This window comes from Camelus ferus, chromosome 5 (assembly GCF_009834535.1).
Source record: "Camelus ferus isolate YT-003-E chromosome 5, BCGSAC_Cfer_1.0, whole genome shotgun sequence".
NCBI lineage: Eukaryota > Metazoa > Chordata > Mammalia > Artiodactyla > Camelidae > Camelus > Camelus ferus.
In genome coordinates, this window is record NC_045700.1 from 91,779,769 (window position 1) to 91,802,579 (window position 22,811).

Sequence of the window (22,811 nt, forward strand, 5' to 3'; positions counted from 1 at the left end):
TTGAGCTTTAATGTCCAGGTGCTGCTCTTTTGGGGCTATTAGCAGTTTTTCAGGATCATTGTATAGATCCATTAATTCATTAGGAGTTGAAAAACTGTGATAATCTAAATTTTTTTTCTTCATTTTATCATTTGGGATATGTCTATTAAAAAACGACTCATCATCTATTTGGTTAATGGGAGGTACAGTTTGCAGAAGAGAAACAGAATGCATGCCTGATTCTTTCCTTTACGGCTACCTAGCATCCACTATAGGTGAACAATGACTATGGTATTTTTAGGGTCCGTATGAGCTCATGGATTTTATGTATGTGTACCACTCAATTTTCATTATTATTCCCACTGAGGTTCAAACTGTCTTATCTTTGACCAGTGGGAGTCTCTTCTTTTGGCTTGAGTCTCTATGCTGATCCCAGAAGTCTTTGCAGCTTCACTGCTTTCTGTCCTGATAAGACATTCTAGGCACATCATAGGCTTTCCCGATCTAGATACAGAAGCAGCCATTACTCCAAGAAGCCCTGGTTCCTTCTAGTAGGAAACGGTATTTAGTGACCATAATCTAGGTGCTGGGGTGCTTGCCACTACCAGGTTGATTATTGTTTCCAAAAGCCGTTTCAGGGGACAGAGCTAGAAAAATAATTTTTTCAAAGAAGAAAAAATATATCAAGTTAATTCTGATTCTTCTAATTTAAATTCAGGAGTACAGGCTTTATTTAACCACACTGATGTTATCTGTCTCTCGTTTTCCAATATTGAAAGTCCCAGTTCTCAGTGCCACCAACATAACTGCTTTATCACACACACACAAACATTCATACCAGTGTGTGTGCGATTATACATACATATAAAGTAAAATCACCAGAAGGAAATATGCCAAAGGGTTAATATTAGTGGGATAAGGGATAATGAGGTGTTTTTTCTTTTAATCCATTTTTATATATCCCAAATTTCTATAATAAACATGTATTACTGGTAATCGGTAATCTTATTTTTTAAATTATAGTTGGTTCACCAGTTTTCAAGTACCCCAAACTACTCCTTTAATGAGTACAGAATTCTTTAAAGTATATAATGTAAACCCTAGCCTCAGGACCTCAAAATCCTAGCACAGGTTACCACTGCTCCCCATGCCAAACACCCACAGACCCCACCTGCCGCCCCACCCAAAGTAAAGTGACTTACATCTCTCACAGACGTCGTTTCTTCTACTATGATCTCCATCTCTGTCCCAGGCTGAACATCACTCCCCACGGCAAAAAACAGGAACAGCTAGATCAAGACAGAAGTATAAATGCAGTTTAATACAAATTTAAAAATTCTATAAATATATGGTCTATTTCCAAAAAAGAAAAGCCAATGGTCATAAAACTTAAATAAAAATCTCTAATTATGTAAAAACAAGTCTACGTTGGGTATTTTAATGTTACAGTTTAAACAATAATCTTGACTACCTCACCACCAATGTTGCTACTCCTTACACACACCTCTCACAGATATTATTTATTCTACTATGATCTCCGTCTCTTTCTCAGTCCTTCCTCAAAGAGCTCTGCAATGGTAATACACTGTAAGCACTACCTGTGTTCTTTTCTGGGTCATTAGTTTGTGATCTTATTTTCTGCCCAGAGGTCCCATATACTTAAACTCCCAGGAACCCACAGGAAAAATGTAAATCTGATCTCTTGTCAACTCAGTTCCTTACAGCCTTCCTTTTACTTTCTAACTCACTCTCACTTATCATGTTTTTCCCCCTATGAGCTTGTTGTGCACTACAATCTGCTAGAGTTCGAGGAAGAACAAGTTAAAGGGGATGTGGATCTAGGAACCATAGGGATCATGAGTCCAGCTCATTACCTTGATACAGAATCTTAATAGGAAGGACATCATTAGGATTTCTTTTTTCATTATGACTTTTGAACTGTAATAAAAGTTTATTAAATAGGTAGGGCTCCTGGCAAAGGTCAGCCTGATAGTATTTTATAGGTAAAAGGAAGACTGATGAAGACACAGCTGCTGTAAGAGTATTACATTATTACAGGGAGTAATTAAGTCCAAAATCAGTACACTGTGTTTTATTAAACCTAAAATGCTGCTGGTTGTTACTTATTATCTTATGTGCCACTAAGCAGGAGAAAGCAGCACCAGCGACAACTGCAGGATGCCACCGATTGTAAGATGCATCACAATCTCACAGACGTTAAAATGTGGGAGAAAAGCGTGCATTTTAGAATTTATGAAATACAATGGTTGAAACTGGTGGCCACCCAACTTTAAAGATCCCCCTTAACCACAAAATCTTCACAGAAAAAGAATCTTATGAATATTCTTTGACATAATATTTTTGATTTAAACACAGAGAACTATATGGACGTAGGCCTAAAAGGTATCATTTAAGGAAAAGAAAACTTTTAAGAGAAACAGTATTCCTGCAGTAGTTAAGGAATGAATTATACAGTTAATAGCTTCTGCTCACGGAAGGGTGGTTTTGATCTGTCAGGTGACCTCCTGTTACCTGAGAGGACGTTGGCGCTTTTCCAGGACACAGTCCCAACGAACTCCCCATCTTCAATCCTGCTTCCTTCAGAGTGTAACTGTCTAGCACTATAAAGAAATTTGGTAACACAGTAAATGTTATTAATTTCTACTTCCTTGGGCAAAATAATGTTCTGAAATCAGCCTTTCTCTGAAAATCACGAATGTCAAGAAAGAAAAAAGTAGAGTTGCACTCCATGCAAAAGGATTACATAAATTACAGCTGTGTTTGATTTTAGATTTCCTCACTCTAAAACGTATTATTCTTGTTACCTGTACAACAACGCTAAGAGGTAAGAGGCAACTATGGAATGTTCTAGATTCATACTTAACAAAAAGCAAAGGGCTGTTTTTTTCATGGATTAAAAGCCAGATGTTCTGAATTGATTCATGCATGACGGGCTAGCTTCTTCCAAGTTTAATGCTGCTATAGTGACTACCATTAATAGTCAGACTAAATTAAGCCTAATAATAAGACACACCAGAGGTAGGAACCAAGACTCTGGTTACTGTGATAATTGTATCACAATAAAAGTAGCAAAACTAATAAAAATCTTTGATAATAAATCTAAAAAGACATAACAAGATCAAAACCATGACTAAAATGAGCATCAGCTAATCAGAAAGATAAGTGTTTTACTTTAGAAAACAGAAGCTTCTGAATTTTTGGTTAAGATTTTCTGTAATCCACAAAGAAGACACTTTGATGACAATATGTCCTATAAACCAGTTTCTAAAAGGTAAGGGTACTGGAAGCCATTATCGAAAGCAAAAGCATTAAGAAAGACAGGTGGTACAGATATGTGTCAGCTACCAAAAAGATGTACCTGGACAAAGAAGCTTCCCATTTCTATCAATAGGTCTCAAACAGCTGTTCTCAGCTACAAATAAAAAGATGCTGGTTAGTGCACCAAACAAAGAAAACCAAAGAGACACTCTACTGTGGTCATCAGCAGGAAGTCACAAGAAGCTAGGAACAAAAAAGGAACAAAAAACCCCCAACAACAAAAAACCAGGAGCAGGCAGTCTTCCCTGCGCACCGCAGTGCAGGGCCGTGTGAATGCTGTGGCAAGCTGACTATGCAAAGAAATCTCAGTAACAAGAAAAATTATGACTGTACTGTGACCTTTAAAAATTTCTGACAAAATATTAAACACTGTCACTTATACGTTTATAGTGAAATGAAAAAAAGTAAAACTAATATTCACACTGTAATTTAAAACACTACAGGACACTGGGAATTAAAATGCTTTCTTTGTAAAACACGGATCAAGAATGGTTTAAACAGGGTTTCCTTCTCATTGTGCAGCTTGCAATACACAGTGAGCATCTTTTCTGGCCCCTAGTGATGATCCTCTTTCTAAGTTTCGATTAGCTTCCAGTATTTTATATTTTGTGCTTTCAATTTCAAGAAATGTCTCCAAGAGCTCCTTCAGTGTGAAGTTTTCTGCCGGCGTCAGTTCCTCTGGGACATCTTCATCCTCCTCGTCACAACCACGTCCCTCACTTCTGTGGGTTCGTGTGCATTAAGCTCCTCTGGCTGCACAGCTGGAGTCTCTCGGACGCCAGCAGGGTCAGCAGGCCCGCGGGCAGCTTTCTTCCGTTAACTCCATACACTTTTGTTTCTTTTCTGTGCTTTCACTGTTGTTGGCCAATTCGATTATCCAATCTTATAAAATGTCATCGGGGTTTACCGCCGGGAGAAAAGGAGGCAATAGACTACACATTCTGCTGTCTGTGTGGTGAAATTGGTAGATACGCAGTGACCAGTCACTGGCAGACTTTAACGAGTGAAGTAACTGGTCACTGATTATGATGCACATCTTACTTTACCGTGATGTGTAAAGAGCTTCTAGCGAAGTTTGTACTTGATGCAATTATTAGGTAATATCTGGTGGCCGCTGAAATCTGAACCGTGCTGCTGGGTAACTGACGGTACATAATGATGGTGGTAACTGAAATTCATGCATGTCGAAACTGTGCAGACACTGCTTAGATTTAAAATAAGTTCAGTGATTTTTATGATTAAATGGGTAGGGCCAGGGTATCTTATTTTTTCTTTTTAAACTGAAGTATAATTGATTTACAGTGTTTCAGGTATGCAACAAAGTGATTCAGTCATATATATCTATATCTGTATCTATCCATTCTTTTTCAGGTTCCTTTCCCAATTACTACAAGATAGTGAATCCCCTGTGCTATACAGTAGGTCCTTGTAATTTATCTATTTTGTATATAGTAGTGCGCATCTGTTAATCCCAAATCCCTAATTCATCCTCCCCTCCTTTCCCCTTCGGTAACCGTAAGTTTGTTTTCTATGTGTGTGAGTCTACTTCTGTTTTGTGAATAAGTTCCTTTGCATCATTTTTCTAGATTGCACACGTAAGTGCTATCACGTGATACTTATTTTTCTCTGACTCGGTGTGCCCTATTTGGAGGACACCAAGATCCCTGCTTTGTGGGAAGGAGCACACCAAGTTTTTAGTCCAAACAGAATTCTTACCAAGTTGGATATGAAGTGGGGGAGTGTGAAGTAGCAGAGCCTTCTGAGAGGGCAAGAATGGCACGCGCCTTAGAAGTTCCAACTTTGCTCAAGCAGAGCCGAATCTCTTTCTGAGCTCCCTCAGTTCTAGCCCTTATACTACAGTTACACGAAGCTAGCATAGAATTCTAACACAAACTCCCTGGCGGCAACTCTTATGCAAAGAGTTCTCCAATTTTAAAAATGCATTTAGAATACTGTTTTTTAAAAAAAGATTTCACTTTCATTCAACAAACGCCACGTATCTTCCATGTGTCAGGCACTGTCCTAGAAGCTGACAACATAGTACTAAGCAAAACAGCCATAGACTTTGTCCTCAAAGAGCCTCATCTAACTGGGGAGGTGATCGCTCATCACACAAAGCACAGGTAGCTACAGCGAAAGCGCTACGAAGTGAAGTTCAGGGTGTTCGAGTAAAACAGGCCAACTGAGGCCGTGCAGCTGGGGATGACAAGGGAAGTAGTAACATTTTAGCTGAGACCAAATAAAGGACTGAAATTAGTAGATGAAGAGTAAACAAGACAGAGTTCAAAGGGATTACTGGACTAAAAAGTCTCAGGGTGGGACGCGAGCTTGTGCACCAGAAACTCCAGAAAGTCAGCACAGGAAGTGTGTTGCGAGGAGCAGATGCAGATGGCAATGAGGCCAGTTAGGCAGTGGTCAGAGGAAGCAGGCTGCTGGAGACCAGGAGCAGGGAGCAGCCCACGAGCAGTGGAAGAGCACCACAGGGCACTGAGCAGAAGCTGACAGGACGTTGTGATTCACGTACATGTAAGAAGATCACTGGCTATATGAAGAATAGTGTGGAAGGGATCATGAGTGAAGGAAGGGAGACCTGTGACATGGGGAGACAATGAACTATCCATTTTCATAAACCATCTACTTTTAATCAACTTTACTGAGGTATAATTTACTTAAAATGAAACACCCAGTTTAAGTGCACCATCTGAAGAGTTTGAGATAAACACTCAGTAACCACCAGAAAACTGAGATATAATTTGCATCGCCCCCTCCAAACTTCCTCACGCCACCCTGTACTCAGTCCCCCAACCCCACCAATCCTGACCCGCCTCTGTAACTACAGCTTCAGCTTTCTTTTTTGAAAATTTCATGCATTAAGTGGAATCCTAAGAGTACACAGTCTTTTTGTGTCTAGCTTCTTTTGCTTGGCACGTCTTTGAGATTCATCAATATTTTGCATGGGGTGGTAGTTCCCTTCTTTTAGTGAATAGTATCCCGTTGTATGGATACACAGTTTGTTCTCCTGTTCACGGACATTTGGATAGTTTCCTGTTTTTGGTTATGAACATTTATGTATAGTATTTGTAAGGATATATGTTTTAACTTTTCTTGGGTAAGGATCTAGGAGAATTGGTAAGTGAATGTTCAAACTCATAAGGAATAAGCAAGTTTACCAAAGTGACTCATTTTACACTCCAACCAGCAATACACAGAAGTTCCAGTTGCTCCACATCTGTGATATCACTTGATTTTGTCAGCATTTTAAATTGTAATCATTCTACTGAGTGTGTGGTGATGTGTCATCACGGCTTTAGTTTGATGGCTAATGGCAATGAGCATCCTGCCCTGCACATATTGGTTTTCTTTCATAGGGTGGCCTCCCAATTTGGGTTGTTTGTCTTCTGATTAGGCTATAAGTATTTTTTTAAAATATCATGGATGCAAGTTTGTTGTCAAATATGTGTTTTCTACATTTTTTTCTTCCAGTTTGTGGCTTGCCTTTTCAAATGCCTTTTGAAAAAGTTTTAAATTTTGTAGCAGTCCAATTGACTTTTTTTTTTCTTTCACGGTCTGAGCTTTTTGAGTCCTATCTTAATAAACCTTTTCCTTATGGTAAAAGTAACAAAGATTTCCTATTTTCCCTCAGAAATTTCTATAGTTTTAGGTTTTACCATCCTTGTGGCTTTTCAATGTAGTTCCTCTGTAAATACTCTAGGCTTCACAAACCACATTATGATCCCTGCTACATATTCTTCTTCTTAAAAAAGCCCCTCTAAAGTGTAAAAACTATTCTTAGCTCACCGGCTATGCAGAAATGGGCTATAGGTCACAGCTTGCCAACCCCTGCTCTATGTGACTACTCTCATGCCAACACAGTCTTGATATCTATAGTTTCAGAGTAAGTCTTGAAATCAGATAGTGTAACTCTTCCAACTTTGTTTTTTTCTTCTAAAACTGTTATGGATACTTCAGGTTCTTTGCATTTCCATATAAATTTAAGAATCAGCTTGTCAAACTTCTAAAAAAATAGGCTAAGATTCTGAGTGAGGATGCACTGAATGTCCAAATCAGTTTTGAGAGAATTAGCCTCAATAATATTGTGTCTTCTGATCCAAGAATATAGTATATCACTCCATTTATTTGAGTTTTTATTTTTCATGGCAATGTTTTCTAGTTTCCAGTGTACAGGTCTTGTATTTAATGACAGTTTATGCTATTATAAATGTTTTCTTAATTTATTATTTCATGATAGTTTATGCTATTGTTTAAATTTTCCATTTTTTATTGCTAGTAGACAAACATACATGGATTTTCACATATTGATTTTGAGTTCTTGTTAAACTCACGTATTAATTCTAGCAGTTTTAACAGGACCCTTAGGCTACACAGACAGACAGTAAGCACATCACTGGCGCCCACCATCACTGCATCAGGAAAACGCAATTAAATACACAATGAGACACTAATTCAAATTCACTTAAATGGTTAAAATCAAAAAGACAGACAATTACAAATACTGGCAAAGATGTGAAGAAACTGTAACCCTGACACATTGCTAGCAGGTATTTTAATGATTCAGCCACTTTGGAAAATAGTACGGTAGCTTCTTAAAAAGTTAAACATACTTTGCCCTATGACCCAGCAATTCCAACCCTGCATATATATACCCAGGAGAATTGAAAACATAGGTCCACACAAAGACTATGCCTACAGCAGAATTATTCATAAAAGCCCAGAAGTGGAAACAATGTAAGTGTCCATCAACTGGTAGTGAACAAACAAAACATGGTATACTAATACAATGGAATTCTAGTCAGCAACAAAAAGGAACAAACTACTGAAACATGCTGAATCATACCTCAAAAACAGTGTGCTACGTGAAAGACGCCAGACACACAATACCTATTATGTACAGAAAAGCAAGTCGAAGGAGACAAAGTAGATGAATGGCTGTCAGGGTCTTGGTATGCAAATGGGAATGAGGGATTTTTTTGGAGTGATGGATATGTTCTAAAACCAGATTGCTGTGATGGCTGTGCAACTTTATACATTTACATATTTTATATGTAAATTATACTTCAACAAAACTGTAAAAGAAAACCTAGTGCTGAGTGAAGAGTGAGTTTGCAGAATGTTCTATTCATTATGATAGAATTTATACAAAGGTAAAAATACAGTACACACACACACACACACACATATATATATACAGAAGTATAATATACATAGTACAGTATGAATATACAAACTAGATACACACCCAAATCAGACATACTCATTGCATCTGGGGAGGAAGGGAGGCTAGATCTGAGGAGGAGAACGTAGAGGCCTTTAATTTATTTGTAATGTTTCAAGAAAAACAAACACATGACAAGATGTTAACATTTGTCCATTTTGGGTGGTAGATATGTAACTTTCCCCTAAACTATTTTTTACACTCCCATATTTTTTTAAATTAAAAATCAAACAAAACTAAATTAAACCAAAAAATCAAAAGCAAATGTAAATGATTACCTAGTTCCTTCATTAATTTTAATTCCTTTATGGCTTTAATTCGAATATCAAACACCACCTAAAATAGAGAAATAAACTAATGACTGTGTATAAGTTAAAAACAATGAGAGGAGAGGAAAATGAAGATTATTGGTATCTACATTTACAGACTGTGTTATTCATTACCTTTCATTTAGTTTTTGCTTACTTGAAAAAATTTTTTTCCATCCCTGAAATTCATTTTTCTCTCTTCTACAAAGTCAATGGCAAAAACTTAGTTCCTGGTTAAGTTTTTATCAAACTGATGATAACTGAAACCAAAAGGCCTTCTACAGAAAACTTCAGAAAACTAAAGAAATAACACTAGCTAGAAAGGCAAAAAGCTGACAAACAACTAACCTTTCTGATTATAGCAAACAAAAGAAACTGCAGGCAAGCCTGTATCTTTCTGTTAAGAATGATGAATTCGGGGTGAATAGGCATTAATAACATAAAAAAGTACAATACTAATCCAAGGGTACTATTTAAAACTTCTACTTAAATTACTTTATTTAAAATTTTTTTTTTTTAGACTACTTGCCTCTAGGGCACAAAACTGTAGAAATTTAGGGTAAGACTGATGTCTGAAATCAGCACCTCTACCTCCCCATGCTGTGCCCCACGCTGTGCCCAGGAGGAACACAGCCTGAAGTAAACAAGGGCCACACCAGCCTCCCACTGGAGTCAGGGCAGTAGGTCTCCTGAGCTTTAGGGCATTGACCTTATGCTGTCCCTGCTACTGTGCCAACAAATATTAATGTACCTTAAGAAATTATAATTTTATATATAAGAAAACATTCTAAATTTTTAAAAATAAAGTTACAGGAAAAAAACTTTAATGAATTGAGACTACAGAAAAGTAGAAAGATGTTTTCTGAAATAATGTTTAAGGAAACCAGCAAAATAGGCTTCAAATGAAAAACTGAAAAACCCTTTTAAAAGCAAATGGCTTTATACGGAGCACAGAGTATACTGTAAAGCAATTTAAGATGAACTTTAAAAACCCACAAAAACAAAACAACACAAAACCAAAACATATATCTGGTTCAAAAAATACAGAAAAGACCCTTGAAAATAGAATGTCATACTTATCAAAGCCAGAAGATTCCATGAACTAATTTCAAAGGTAACGCCCACATTCTAATTCTAGGCTTTAGAGGGGGAAAAAGGCACATATCTTCTGGAAATATACCAAGGGCTAACAAAGGTAAATAAGCAACAATCAAACATTACAAGTAAAAAGGTGATTTCTTAAGATTTAGAAGCCTCCTGAGACAACTGTTCTGAAAGATTAAGGTATAGCTTCTAAATAAAGTTCTATTAACTAAAAACCTGCCAATCACATGTTAAGTCACAGTCTACTCACTGTGTTAACAGTTGCTGATACTTTAACTTGCTCCTCTTCAGATTCTAATTGGCATAAATTTTTAACTTGGAGCCAGTCAGTGTCATTCACACCAGTGATCCATTTCCCTTGTTTGGTCAACAAACTGTAGGTAAAAAGACATTTTTAAAAAATGTGTCTTCACACCGCATTTTTATGGCTCAGAGAGGGCCAGAAAATTAATGCTTTTCCTTAGGCATCACTTCCCCAAACTTCTGCACATGTCACTTCACGTGACTAATGGAAGGTGACCAAGCTCTACTGAGCTGACTTTCTGAAAGCTGACTATCTATTCATGGCAGCTAGAGAGCATTCTATGGAGTCTATACTCACGCCTCCAAATACTCTCTGATTTATACACAATTTGCTGCCATATTTTTCAAAGTGAACTGTTGTAACTGAACTATCAGTTGCTGACTTCTGCCTGCACACTGTAACCAGAGCACCCATGCCAGAAGTCCACTCACAGGACTTGGATGCAGTTTGTGTCAGGACAGCCATGCACGCCTGCACAGAGACTGGCACTGAACCCAAGTATCACATCTACTGGGTGTCATTCACATCATATACACTGGGTGTTTGTGTATTTTCATTGTACAGTTTAAAAAAAATTCTATGAGAGCAAATGGCAGTGCAGCATCTTGTTCTGACAAAATTATCCTACAGACAGAAGTAAAGGTTCTTGAGGAAAGAGTGACTTCTTCCTAATCCACACAGAGGCACTGAGCGGGCCGGCAGAAGTCCTCTTTGAGAGTGTGCAGCAGAGCCATAAAGCACAAGTCTACTCTTCATTTCAGTTATTCCACTTAGGGACTTGAGGTAGCAATCCTAAATATAACAAAGTTTCAAGCACAAAGATGTTCTCTGAAGACCACCCTAAAATAATGAAATACTAGATGATGATAAGGATGCTAGCTTAAAATATCTACCACTGAGACTATGTGCAAACACTTGGAAGCACTTAACTTTCAATCTTTACAATTCTATGAAGTTGGTACTAATTATTACGCCCATTTTACAGAAAAGAAACTGAGCAGAAAGAGGTGAAGTAACTTTCCCATGGTCACACTATTACTATTAGTAAGTGATAAAGCCAGAAACAAAGCCAGGCAGCTGGCTCCCAAGTCCTTGTCATTAGCCACTGCCTCACAAGGGAGCACAGTCATAAACTATGGCATCAACATAGATTATCATGTAGCCATGAAACGAGGTTTATGAAGAGCCTTCAAACATGGGGGAAAGCAGGACAGAACTAATTATCTACAAAATAATTACTACGTTTAAAAAGAAAAAAAATCTTTAAAACAAAAATCCAATTATTCGAGCTTAGAAAAAAAAAAAAAGCTACCAGTGCCGGTCCTTGCATGAGTGGTGCAGGGATGCTGTTCTGGGTCTTCTGTCTTCACTTTTGCACTTCCCAAGCCCTAATGAATGGATATTACTTTCTAAAAATAAATATATAATAAACTTTTAAATAAACAAGATGGGGAAATAAATGGCTGGAAAACACTTGTCCAAAAGAGTAACAGTGATAAATGTAATACAAAATAAACACAAGCAGACGAGGCTCTGCTTCCCTAGGTCACGGCCACTAATGAATAATAAAGCAGGGCCTCTGTAATCTCGGTATACACACAGCACTGATGAAGCAGGGGACCGATTTACTGCCCATAACCTAAGTCTCTAACGTGCCGAAGTACGCGGGGATATGTGAGTGACATGCCCCCTGCGGACACGGACTGGCACAGACCCAGATAACAAGAACCAGAGAGGGAAGCACTTCCAAGCTTCAAACGTGACGACGGGAGTCAAGGGCGTGAGTCCCCATGAAACAGCCTAGGTAGGGCCACTGGGAGGACCTGAAGCATCACGAGCATGGTTATAACGAAAAGCTGAATTGCCTCATGAGGTCCTGGGACAGAACAGCCAGACAAACTTAGCTGGGACTGTACTACTCTCCTCATGAAAAACTTCAGGAAATTTCTTTGTGACAACATGCCCTCAGTTTTATAACAAGTACTAATCAGAATTCATCTGATAGGATTCCGCTTTACAGCCAACTAATCTAGACTCTGTGTAGCCCACACCTGCATTATTCAGCTACCACATTGACCTCCCCTTCAAAAAACTCACATTGCATTTTACACAGTATCATTCTTCTCCAGGTTGCCTAACAAAGAACATTCCTATCTACAATGTATCAAACACAATGTCTTGAAATAAAAAGAAGCATTTAACTTATCATTATTAATATAAAGCTTCAGAGTTCTAACAAATAGCACTGCAATTAAAATAACTGAAAAAAGAATTCTCTTTTTAGCATGTTACCTGTTATCACTACTAGAATCCTGAATTAAAATTGAGCTTCCGTTTCTGAGACCTTGTTCTCTGAATGTCTTCTTCAAGTCTTCCTTGGGAACGGTGGTCCAACTCTCTTCACCTATAGATTCAGTATTGCTGATTAGGACGACGACTCCTTCTGGGATTGCAAGGGCACTGAATACCGTGCCTAATTGTGCATTGGATGGAAAGACACGTGGAGATTCTATCAACTGCTGACACTCTCCTCCCTCACCGCTCGGAGTGAGAGAAAGAACATTCAGAAGCAGAGGTTCACAGTCACCACCAGTTGGAATCTGGATTCCGCCAACCTACAACATCAAGTCAACCACTAGTACGCACAGTTCAAATTTGCCAAACTTAAGTCAGCATAATAACATGGTAAAAGACTCTTGTAGAACAATTCTTATTTTTTCTCAAGTGAGATAAACTTTCCCCAATTGTCTTTCAAGTAGCAGGAGAACAACTTTAGATTTTTCTTTTGAAGCTTTTTCTTAGCCATCTTTTACTTTTTAGGAGAGAAATCTGAAAGTGGAGACAGAGATGTATGAGTCCTCAGCAGTGGTAAATATGAGATGGACCAAGGACAGTCCACTGAGTGAGATGCTCCTCGCCCCTTTTTTGACTCAGAAAATTCACTCTGCTCCCTTAAGTCCCCTCCATCACTACCTAACTCAGGATAGTGGCCCCCTCTGAGTCCCCACCGAGAGTATGTCCAGACCCTCCTGCAGCACTCACCTCAGAGCAATGCTATGACTCACAGCAGTGCCAGAGTGAAGGACACAGACTGGTTATTTACCTTTGCGTGCAGCATCTGACACACAGCCTGGCACTGTGGAGGTGCTCTATAAATAGCTCCTTAACATATAATCAACACTGTACCTAAAATTTATTGGACATTTCAACAGGTTTATAATATCTTAAGTGCTGTTACATATGCTGAATAACATTTTATCACAATAACTTAAAAAAAATTCAAAACTATCATGAACATGGTTATCACTTCAACACTTGCTTACCTCCACCCCGTTCCACACAAAGATGTCTTCCCCGTCAGCAATGTCAACTTCACACAGCATCAGGTCATCTCCTAGGAAGATGAGATTACCAGTGAAACCATTCTCATGATCATCAAAACCACTTTAACTAAACAAAGTGCCGAGGCACTTCAACACCTGTTTGAAAAAGAATTCTAAGGAAAATTCAGAAAAAAGCAATAATTCTGCTTGTAATATTGATATTATTTTATATTATTTTTATCTTTATTCCTTCCATCGCACTCTTCCATTGTGTGTGTGTGTGTGTGTGTGTGTGTGTGTGTGTGATTTTCATTTCCTGTAAGCATTTCCCCATGTAGCTACATAAGCTTCGTGGGCATGATGGCAGGAATGAAGAGTTAATGTAAAAGGTCAACTGTAGTTGACCTTGTGATCAGGGCCAAGGCTTACATGTCACATGGTTCTCACTCCACCACTAATCAGCTGTACATCCTTGTGGACTTCAAGTCTTTATGCCTCAGTTTTCTCATTAATGAAATGGGGATAAAAGAATTTTGTGAAAAGCAAATAACTTACCTAAAACACTTATCTTGGCATTTGGTGCCATGAAGTCCAAGATAAAAGTTACTGTTGCTACTGCTATTATTGCTTTGCTGTTATTCAAAGGAAATACTTTTAAGCTCTTGAAGTACTTTTGTTTGTTTTGCTACAAAATCTGAAACTGAGAGTCGGGTAAAAAAAAAAAACAAAACCAAGCCATAGTAATGAAGATTCAAATGGTTTCAAACCATTTTGTTCAAAAACCTGGTAATATAAAAAAGATTTCCAAAGCCTTTCAAAAAAATTTGTTTAGGTAGAGAAGTGGCCTTAATTTCAGAAAATATAAAACATTACCATGTTAGCAAAATTTCACATGTTACATATTACTGAAGACATTATAAACTGGATAAATTATTTGTTTGAAAATCAATGTGATGATAACCTACATAGCTAAGAACAGTAGCAGGTAGGGGGAAAGACTGGCCAGGAGTAGAAAATCACAGATGAGCCCCACAAAAATATAAATATACAAAATAAGTTGCTGTTTTAATATTTATCTTACCATCAAGTGTCTGGTAAATGTGAAGTCCTGCTGGTACAAACTTTGCAACACTAAGAACCATATCTCCTTCCCAAAATTCTAACAGCTGCAGAATATGAATGAAAGAAGAGAACAATGAAAAGTAACATACAGATCCCTCTCCCAGGTTAAATAAAAAGAGCACTGCGCCAGTTTACTTATGTAGCTGACACAGGGAGCAGGCAAGTGAATACGACAATCCCCACCCAGCACCAAAAATGTGGAAAGACAACTTTCATTGTTAAATTAGTCAAATCCAAAGATGGTTAATCTGATACCCATTAGTGGCTGAAGAATCCCGGCATACACAAAGAGCACAGCGACCACGTGAGCAACTCTACTTAATTTAGGGGAAAACCACTTTCATCAAGCTAAACCGACCAGCGTGCCAGCCCAGGAATTCTTGTCCAAAAGAGCAAAAATTATGTCTTTAATCAGTCCTGTTTAGGGAAAAGCAGCTCTGACTCTAGCATTGACAAATATCCTTGCTTCTTGAACAGAATGTCTCCCACTGTAAATTTAAAAAGTGGCATTACTAGTTTATTTAATAGATTCTCAGGGATTTGTTTTTTAAATTTCTAGATCCAAGACTCTGGGGACTGTGCCCAAAACATCACCCATAAAGGTCAGTCCTGTTCAGTCTCTCTCCACAGTATTACGAGATAGTTCTGAAAAGAAATCTCATACTCACACATGATTACTTAACTGTGTCAACCTCACAGCCTCTCCCCGGTGCCTTAATTCTAAGGTAACAGAGATCGCACTTAAAACACCAAAGAGCAGACTGGAGTGAATCTAGAACTTATGCAGTTGAATAAAGTCTTTTCTACTTGAAATGTCACCCCATACAGGGTCAAACCTCCAAGTCCACCTTTATCAGCACTGCCAGGACTGGCTCAGAAATAAACCTTCAATGGAGAAGTGTAGAAATATTAGACAATTTTAGAAATCCTAATACTGATCCAACATTTAACTATCATTCAAATCAACTAAAGAAGAAATTGGCCTGCTTTTCTTAGTATAGGAGGAAAATCAAAAGAATGCTAATAATTCTGGTAACTGACAGTTTTTTCAGAAAATGCACTTATTTCTAGAGGAAAAGAAAAGCTTACATTTTCTATCTTCCTTTTCCTTGATCAGGAAGTAGTGTGGCGTGAAGAATCACTAAAAGCAAAGAAAGACTAGGTGGTCCAGGGCTGGAGTCCTACTGCTGACTACATGTCTGACCCTGGGCAAGCCACTAGATACATCTCTTTAAATCACAATTTCTTCATCTTTAAAATGGGGTTAGCAGGGCCTCATGAGGTTAAAGAATCAAATGATACAATTTATATGAAAGCACTGTAAGTAAAATAGAGCACTGTTGTCATTAAAACACAACTGGATAAATTGTTTGGAGACTGGTTACAGCAATTTTTGGTTTTACTACAGACCAGCAGACATTTTCCTTCACCTGGGCATCTTACTAATAAATGCTGTTCCGTACTGAGAGGCAGAAGAGTTAGCTGCTTTTATTTGTTTAGCAGCTCTTGGTTTTATACAACATAATTCTCTTTATCTTTTTACTTCTTAAAAAAAAATTCTTTCATTAATTTTTCCCCAAAGGGACAATCGTATACTATTTCTTGCCCCAAAACTAAATATACCAGGCTTGAGTCTCCCCTGAAAACATGCTGGCAGGACAGTGTGAGTCTTGACTGTGTAGAAAAGCCTCTTGTAAGACTTACAAGTAAGGGGGGAACATTTGGGCCATCCTTCTATAGAAGTGGCAGATGTGGGACTTTCCTAAGCAGCTTTGAAAAATAAATAGACGTGTCCTAAATAGGATTTCTGAAAAGGAGACTCCATCTTAAGATTGACTATAATGTCTAAATTAAGAGGAAATGAGGCCAAATTACCTGAAATATTGACTGTCGAAGATCTCCTAACGTTTTTCTTTTATCAAAGGTCAAATCCCACACGCTTTCTGTCTGAGACACTACTGGGTGCAGGGCCCCATTGAAGAAACGATAATGGGGCCCGAGGTGGAGATGCAACTCAAAATTATTGTTTGTAGAATCACACTCTGCCCTTTAAAGAGGCATAAAAAACACATGAATGCAATGTTTCTATAACAGACACTTTCATCTCAAACCAAAATATTTGATTTACAATATAAATAAGTTCTCCACTCCCCCTAAGTAATTATAATGAACATCCTTCTCTTCCATGCTCCAAAATGACTCACTGTGGCTTCTCAATTAACAGCTCCACCACCATGAATTCCTAGGAAAATGGTTTTAATGCACACTGCAAAGTTACTCTGAACAAATACTGACACTTGAAATCTTCCAATCCTGAGATTATAATTATGAACAAAATGCTAAAAGCACACTCCTGTAATTGTGCCAAGTGCTAGATTTACAAACTTCTATTTTCTCCTTACTTCCAACGGACCCCACAGACCCTCCCAGCAACTATTTGAAGTCCATCCCACGACCTCGCGAGTCTACTCTCTCCAGGTCAAGTGTCCTCAGCAGCAGCTCTGCGCTGGCGGTGGTCTCTGAACCCACCCAGCTGCTGTGAAGCAAGTTCCAAAGCCACTGCAGGCAGCTGACCAATGGAGATGGACGGGGCTCTCATCACCTTAGGCACCTGTGACACGTTTCTGCGCATGTGGCCAAAGGCAGCATGCTTTCTGATGACCCTATTAAAAGGCTTAGTGCTGGCTAACTAAAACCCCATAGGTTGTTTTTCTTGTTTGTTTTTGGTTTTTGTTTTTTAATGTCAACTGTGAGTCCACAACACCCATGCAGGTTAGTTATTTTTCTCACCTAAGATATTTTACTCTGTTTTGTATATTTTGTGTCTTGATTTTTGTTGAGGTCTCCTTTGATCTTGATTTGCCACTCAATCTACCTGCTTTTTCCCCCCTCAGCTTCAAATCAGTAATAAAAATGTATGTAACCAGCCCCTGGGGTCCACAAGGAGACCATGGGTACATTCATCCCTAATCCAGTGTCCCACCAACCCAGAGAGCAAATAAAGAACCAGTTCTTTTGGGTCCGAGGTTAGATCTCAAAAGAGAATGTTGAGATCATCAAGTTCTCACAACCAGCCCTTTAATAACCCATGATAGGTGTTTGCCCAAGACTGACATTATGCCGAACAGCCTGTAGAACCCACATTTCCTTCCTGCTGCCCACCTCACATGACAGTTCTCCACAACTACTTACACACGGGATGACTTTCATATTAGGCTCTCTTTTGCCGAAGGAATAACCTGACAGGCCAGGATGAAACCCATGCAGCACAACTACGTGCTCCCAGATGTCTCCTGTTTTCCCAGACTTCAATCTCTACCAAGCAATGGCATTTAAGTGTCATTATTTCATCCCCTCTCAAAGGTAAGGGAAATTTCAAAGTAAAAGATACTCTGACTGTAAAAATTCAGTGGCTGATAAAAAGACACTGGCATTAACTAGTTGACTTTTTCCTTTTTAATTTTCATTACCGAATACTTAAGACCTAAATTAGATCCTTGTTTTCCAGAAAAACCATTCAAACCCTAAAAAGTAAGTTTAAATTACCTTTTTATTTGTAGTTCAATGTTGGCTGCATCCATTTCATTCAGTAAATGACATGGAACCTTGTATCTTGGGTTAGCGCGAGCTGTGAACAAAACTTTTCATTAACTTGTGCTGCCTAATAAAATCTGATTGCTGAAGGTAGCACTGAAAACCAGAAAGGACTGTGCTGGGAGGTAGGAAAGCTTCTACTAGCTGTGTGAATATGAATTTTCTCTGGATCTCAGTTTTCCCACCTGAAAATTGAAAACATTAGAACAAATAAAAGGTACACAGTTCTTTAAGCCAAGCTAGAAGAATTCTATTTCTTCAATTCTTTTTAAATATACTTTTAAAAAAGAACAGCTGCTGTTTTCTTCCTGATAAAAAATGTAATAATTGGTCACTGTAAAAATTCTGGAGATGATTTTTTAAAATTTAAAATAAGTATGTATTACCTGTAATTCCACTCCTAGGAGATACTGCTGAAGTGTGATACATATACTTCCGGTCTTTTTTCTATTCCTACACAGTGTGTTGCACGTATGTGTACACACACACACACACACACACACCAACCTTATTTAAAGCTACTAGGATTATATTAAACAAATTTGTAGTTTGCTTTGTTGTTTCATATATTGCGAGTATTCTTCCAAAGCTTTAAATGACTGCATAGTAGTCCGTTCTATAAATAGCATAATTAATCAAATCAATCTTTTTCTGTTAGACATTTAGGTGACTTTCAGTTAGTCACTATTATAAAATTATGGGCATTACAAACAGCTTTGAACATACTTGTACACAGCTCTGATTATTTCAAGACAAATTTGTAGAAATAGAATTACTGGTTTCAGGTTTTTAAATATATGCAACCAAACTGGTTGCATTACCTTACATACCTACCAGCTGTAAAATGCCAACTGTTGAGAACTAGATTAATAGAAATATTTGATTTGGTAGGAAAAAAGTCATCTCTCACTGCTGTTATAATTCACATTTTTTGATTGTGGACTAGGTGGAATTTTTTTTTTTGCAGTTTATTGATTGTTCTTATTTCTTCTTTTGTACATGAATTATTTATGTCCTTTTCTCAATTTACCACTGAGCATACACAGAACACAGTGTGTGTAAGAGCACCCCACAGATGGGGAAATAAATTTGTTATATATTTTGCTGTTTTCCATTAGCCATTTGCCTTTTGGTATTGTTTAAGATTTGTATCACTTTCCCTTAAATGTTTTTTTCCTGCTTTAAAGCTCAGAAAAGTCTTCTCTACCTTAAGAGCATTAAAATATTTATATTTTATACATTTTAAGGCTCCTTTTTAACATAAACATTAAAGGAACAATAATTTCATTCAAGTGATAAATATAATCACTTGATTTACTAATTCCTAATTCAAGTGATTAGCAACTACCAACTTTCCAGTTATATTTACTGAGTAATTCATTTTTCCCCTATTTACCTGAAAAGCTACCCTTTCATGGATTAACATCTTAAAAATACTTAGGTCAATTTCTGGGCTTATTGCTCAATAATCTGTCCACCTCTTTGCATTAGTACTACACTGTCTTATTTGCTATAGCAATTATTTTTACTGATAGAGTAAATTATCCTTGAGTAGTCCCTCCAATTTTCATTAATTTACCTCTCCAGGTGAATTGTAGAGTTGTTTTGCCAACTTCTATCCCTTTATTTTCCAAAAAAGTCCATCAAGATTTTGGTTGGACCTATATTTAATTCTTCAGCTAACTGGAAAACCGCCATTTAGCACATATTCTAATTAAGTATGTGCTAAAGTTCAACTCAGTGAAAGAGACGATACTTCACCTGTAGAAACTGATATATATTTCTGTTAACTGTGAATTCAGCTCCCCAATTTTTTTATCAGAACCATTACATATATATTTTTTCTCCCACTCAGAAAAAAAACAAAGCCCTTCCTGGTTAACAGGATAGTTATGCAATTGTTTCAGATTCAGAGAGTTAATTTCCTTTGATTCATATGCAAATTCTGCTTTATTCTTATTCTTATAAAAATGATCACTGTTCTCATTCTCTAAGAACAGTATCCTCATCTCTAATAGTAGACATATGTATCAATCTAAAGAGCTTTCCTAGTTAGGGTTTTTCGCTCTTGCATGCGTAGATTTTGGGAAGTGATCAAAAAGTCTTACAGACTGATTCATGTCAGCAGCTTCAATTCAAAAATTTATCATTGTGGGTCTCAGTGTTTAACCTTCATGGTATGAGATCTCTTAGAAGATTCAGCAAAGAGGGCTTCAGAGGTATTTCAATTGCTCAGACTTATTACCTTGAGGGAAAGGAAAATAAAAAGGAACACATGAAAACGAGTCCAAGGCCACAGAAAACTCAAAGGCAACACATGGCCAAATGACAGAGCCCAGCCTGAGCAGAGGGCAAGCAAGTCTGTCCCCACAACAAGAAATCATGATATGAACCAAGAAAATGCAATTCTGAAAATCAAACTATGGCCTCATATTATTAGAGGGGAAAAAACAGAAATAAATAATCTCTACAAAATGACAGATTGTTAAATTTCTTTTGGTATATTTCTTATTATTAGCTTGAAAATATTTTAAAATGTTCCAAGAGTAAGCCTTCTTCTAAAAGGGTAAAATTTCAAATAGTATTCAATATTTATCTTCTAAGCTCATCAAAGTGAACAAATAGGAACATTTATCTTTCCATACCTTCAGGGGGTCTCTGCAACTGGGATTTCCGATAAAACAACATGTAGGCACTTTCTTTACCCTGAAATTGCTGTTCAATGGCCTTTTCTTTGATTGGCTGGACTTTGGAATCATTTATATCAAACCAGTGGGGACACGAGGGTCTATCATTTAATCCTGGGGATTTTGAAGTAAGTGTCTTGAAAACTTGCTGATCATTCCTCTGGAAATCAGACTCAGCCTGGAGAGAATAGTCCTTCAATAGACGAACTGTACTTTCATCTGAACTGAGCAGAAATACCTGAGAATGAAGCTGTAAGAACTACACAGAAATAAAGAACAAACACCAGGTTAATAAATTTTTTTTTAAATTAGACATGATTAAAAAAAACTTTATCTTCCTTTCTGTAATTAGATATTTTAACTTCACCTTTATTTTTAGCCTGGCCAGCTAAGAGGAAAAAAAAAATCCATTTGGGCCATAATAAAACATTTAATAAAAACCAGAGTGCTGTCTGTAAAACAGCCTAACAGTTACATCAAGGGAGAAAGCTGCCATGACATAATCTTAAAAATATTTAAACTGTATCTCAATAATGTTGCTTTTCAAAAGTCCTGTACTGAAACAGATTAGATAGAACAAACACTTCTGAAATGTTTAAAGCAATCCAAACAAACAAAGCACAAAACAAAGGCAATTACACAGTGAAGCACAACAGAAGGTAATTTCAAACTACTGACTCAGAGAAATTCTGTTGGGATAAAGTCATGATTGTAAGCTTCAATTAACTAAATTAAATGTTGTCTGTCCTGGGAGCCGACAGGCTAGCTCAGGAAATCAAAACATAGAAAGGCTTAAGTCATAATCCCAAAGACTAGTTCTCAAGTTCTCCTGGCTAAAGGATTAGGAAGAAGAAAACTTCTCTCCGCATTGCCTCTCCCACCTTTCTACCCTCTGCCCTACTCTCCTCTTATTCTCCCAGCTCGAGGTGGCCTCGCATCTCCTCCTTTTCTCTCAGCACAAACTACTTTATACAGAACATCACTTCGGAGGTATATGTAACATTCATTAGCTCACCAATCAATATGGAAAGGTGATTTTCTCATTTTTCTCCTAGAAAGAAAAAAATCTGTAGAAATGCCAACTCTCTAATCAAACAGATGGGTATAGGACACATGACCCAAAGGCAATATTGTGAACACTGACTATAACAGATGGTAATATAGTTTAGTAGCTAATTTGTTTTAAGTACAATAAAATATCAACAATTTGAAACCTCTGAGTAATGAACTTTCTGTATAGTGAATTTTTTCTTTGTTTGATAGTGGAGAATTAACTCTTTTAAGCCTCAAACTTCAGTGTAGTCTAGTCCCAGAAATGGCAGAGAACTCGTCGTACTGGTTAAAAATTATGAACTTCAGGTAAAATAATGAAAACAACTGTTTGGAGAGTAACCAAAAGCAGACCTAAAGTAGAGGGGACATAATCCTTCAAAAAAAGGGAAGCAAGATAGGTGAGTTTTACATGAATCCACCACTTCCCAGTTTGCAGCAGAGCACGGCAGAACAGAATTCAAGCAAAGGGCAGGAGTCTTACTGGACTGAGGAAACAGAATTTAAGAAAGCCAGAGCAGCCAGGAAGTGAAAGAGAAAATCCCATAAAGGAGCCCGAATCCACATCAAATCCCCCTCAAATCCTTGGCTGACTCTTGAAAAGTACACGGACAGCAAGAAACCAGCAGAAAGCAAGGTGGGAGACTCAAGATCGGAGCAGAGATTTTAGCGCCCTGCTGCTGGGTAGAAAGAGCATGGAATTGAAGTCCTGTTAATGAGACGCATATAACAAACACCTCAGGCTTTGCACTGAAATCCTAGAAGGGC

At 37.7% G+C, this 22,811-nt stretch overlaps 1 protein-coding gene across 7 annotated transcripts in view; it reads right to left on the minus strand.

Annotated features, from left to right (window-relative positions):
* USP40 (ubiquitin specific peptidase 40) overlaps positions 1-22,811 on the minus strand; it is a 76,880-nt gene that overhangs the window by 28,088 nt on the left and 25,981 nt on the right. For all 7 annotated transcript variants that reach the window (XR_004320160.1, XR_004320161.1, XM_014564712.2 and 4 more), the window contains 11 exons: positions 20,952-21,252; positions 18,259-18,340; positions 16,588-16,759; positions 14,672-14,756; positions 13,591-13,661; positions 12,560-12,882; positions 10,214-10,337; positions 8,830-8,887; positions 3,359-3,412; positions 2,512-2,600; positions 1,182-1,268 (listed from right to left, as the gene is read on the minus strand). Coding sequence is in view for 5 of the 7 variants with exons in the window: in XM_014564712.2 (XP_014420198.2) it covers positions 1,182-1,268; positions 2,512-2,600; positions 3,359-3,412; positions 8,830-8,887; positions 10,214-10,337; positions 12,560-12,882; positions 13,591-13,661; positions 14,672-14,756; positions 16,588-16,759; positions 18,259-18,340; positions 20,952-21,252 (1,446 nt within the window). In the remaining 2 variants the exon portion in view is untranslated. The remainder of the gene's footprint in view (positions 1-1,181; positions 1,269-2,511; positions 2,601-3,358; positions 3,413-8,829; positions 8,888-10,213; positions 10,338-12,559; positions 12,883-13,590; positions 13,662-14,671; positions 14,757-16,587; positions 16,760-18,258; positions 18,341-20,951; positions 21,253-22,811) is intronic.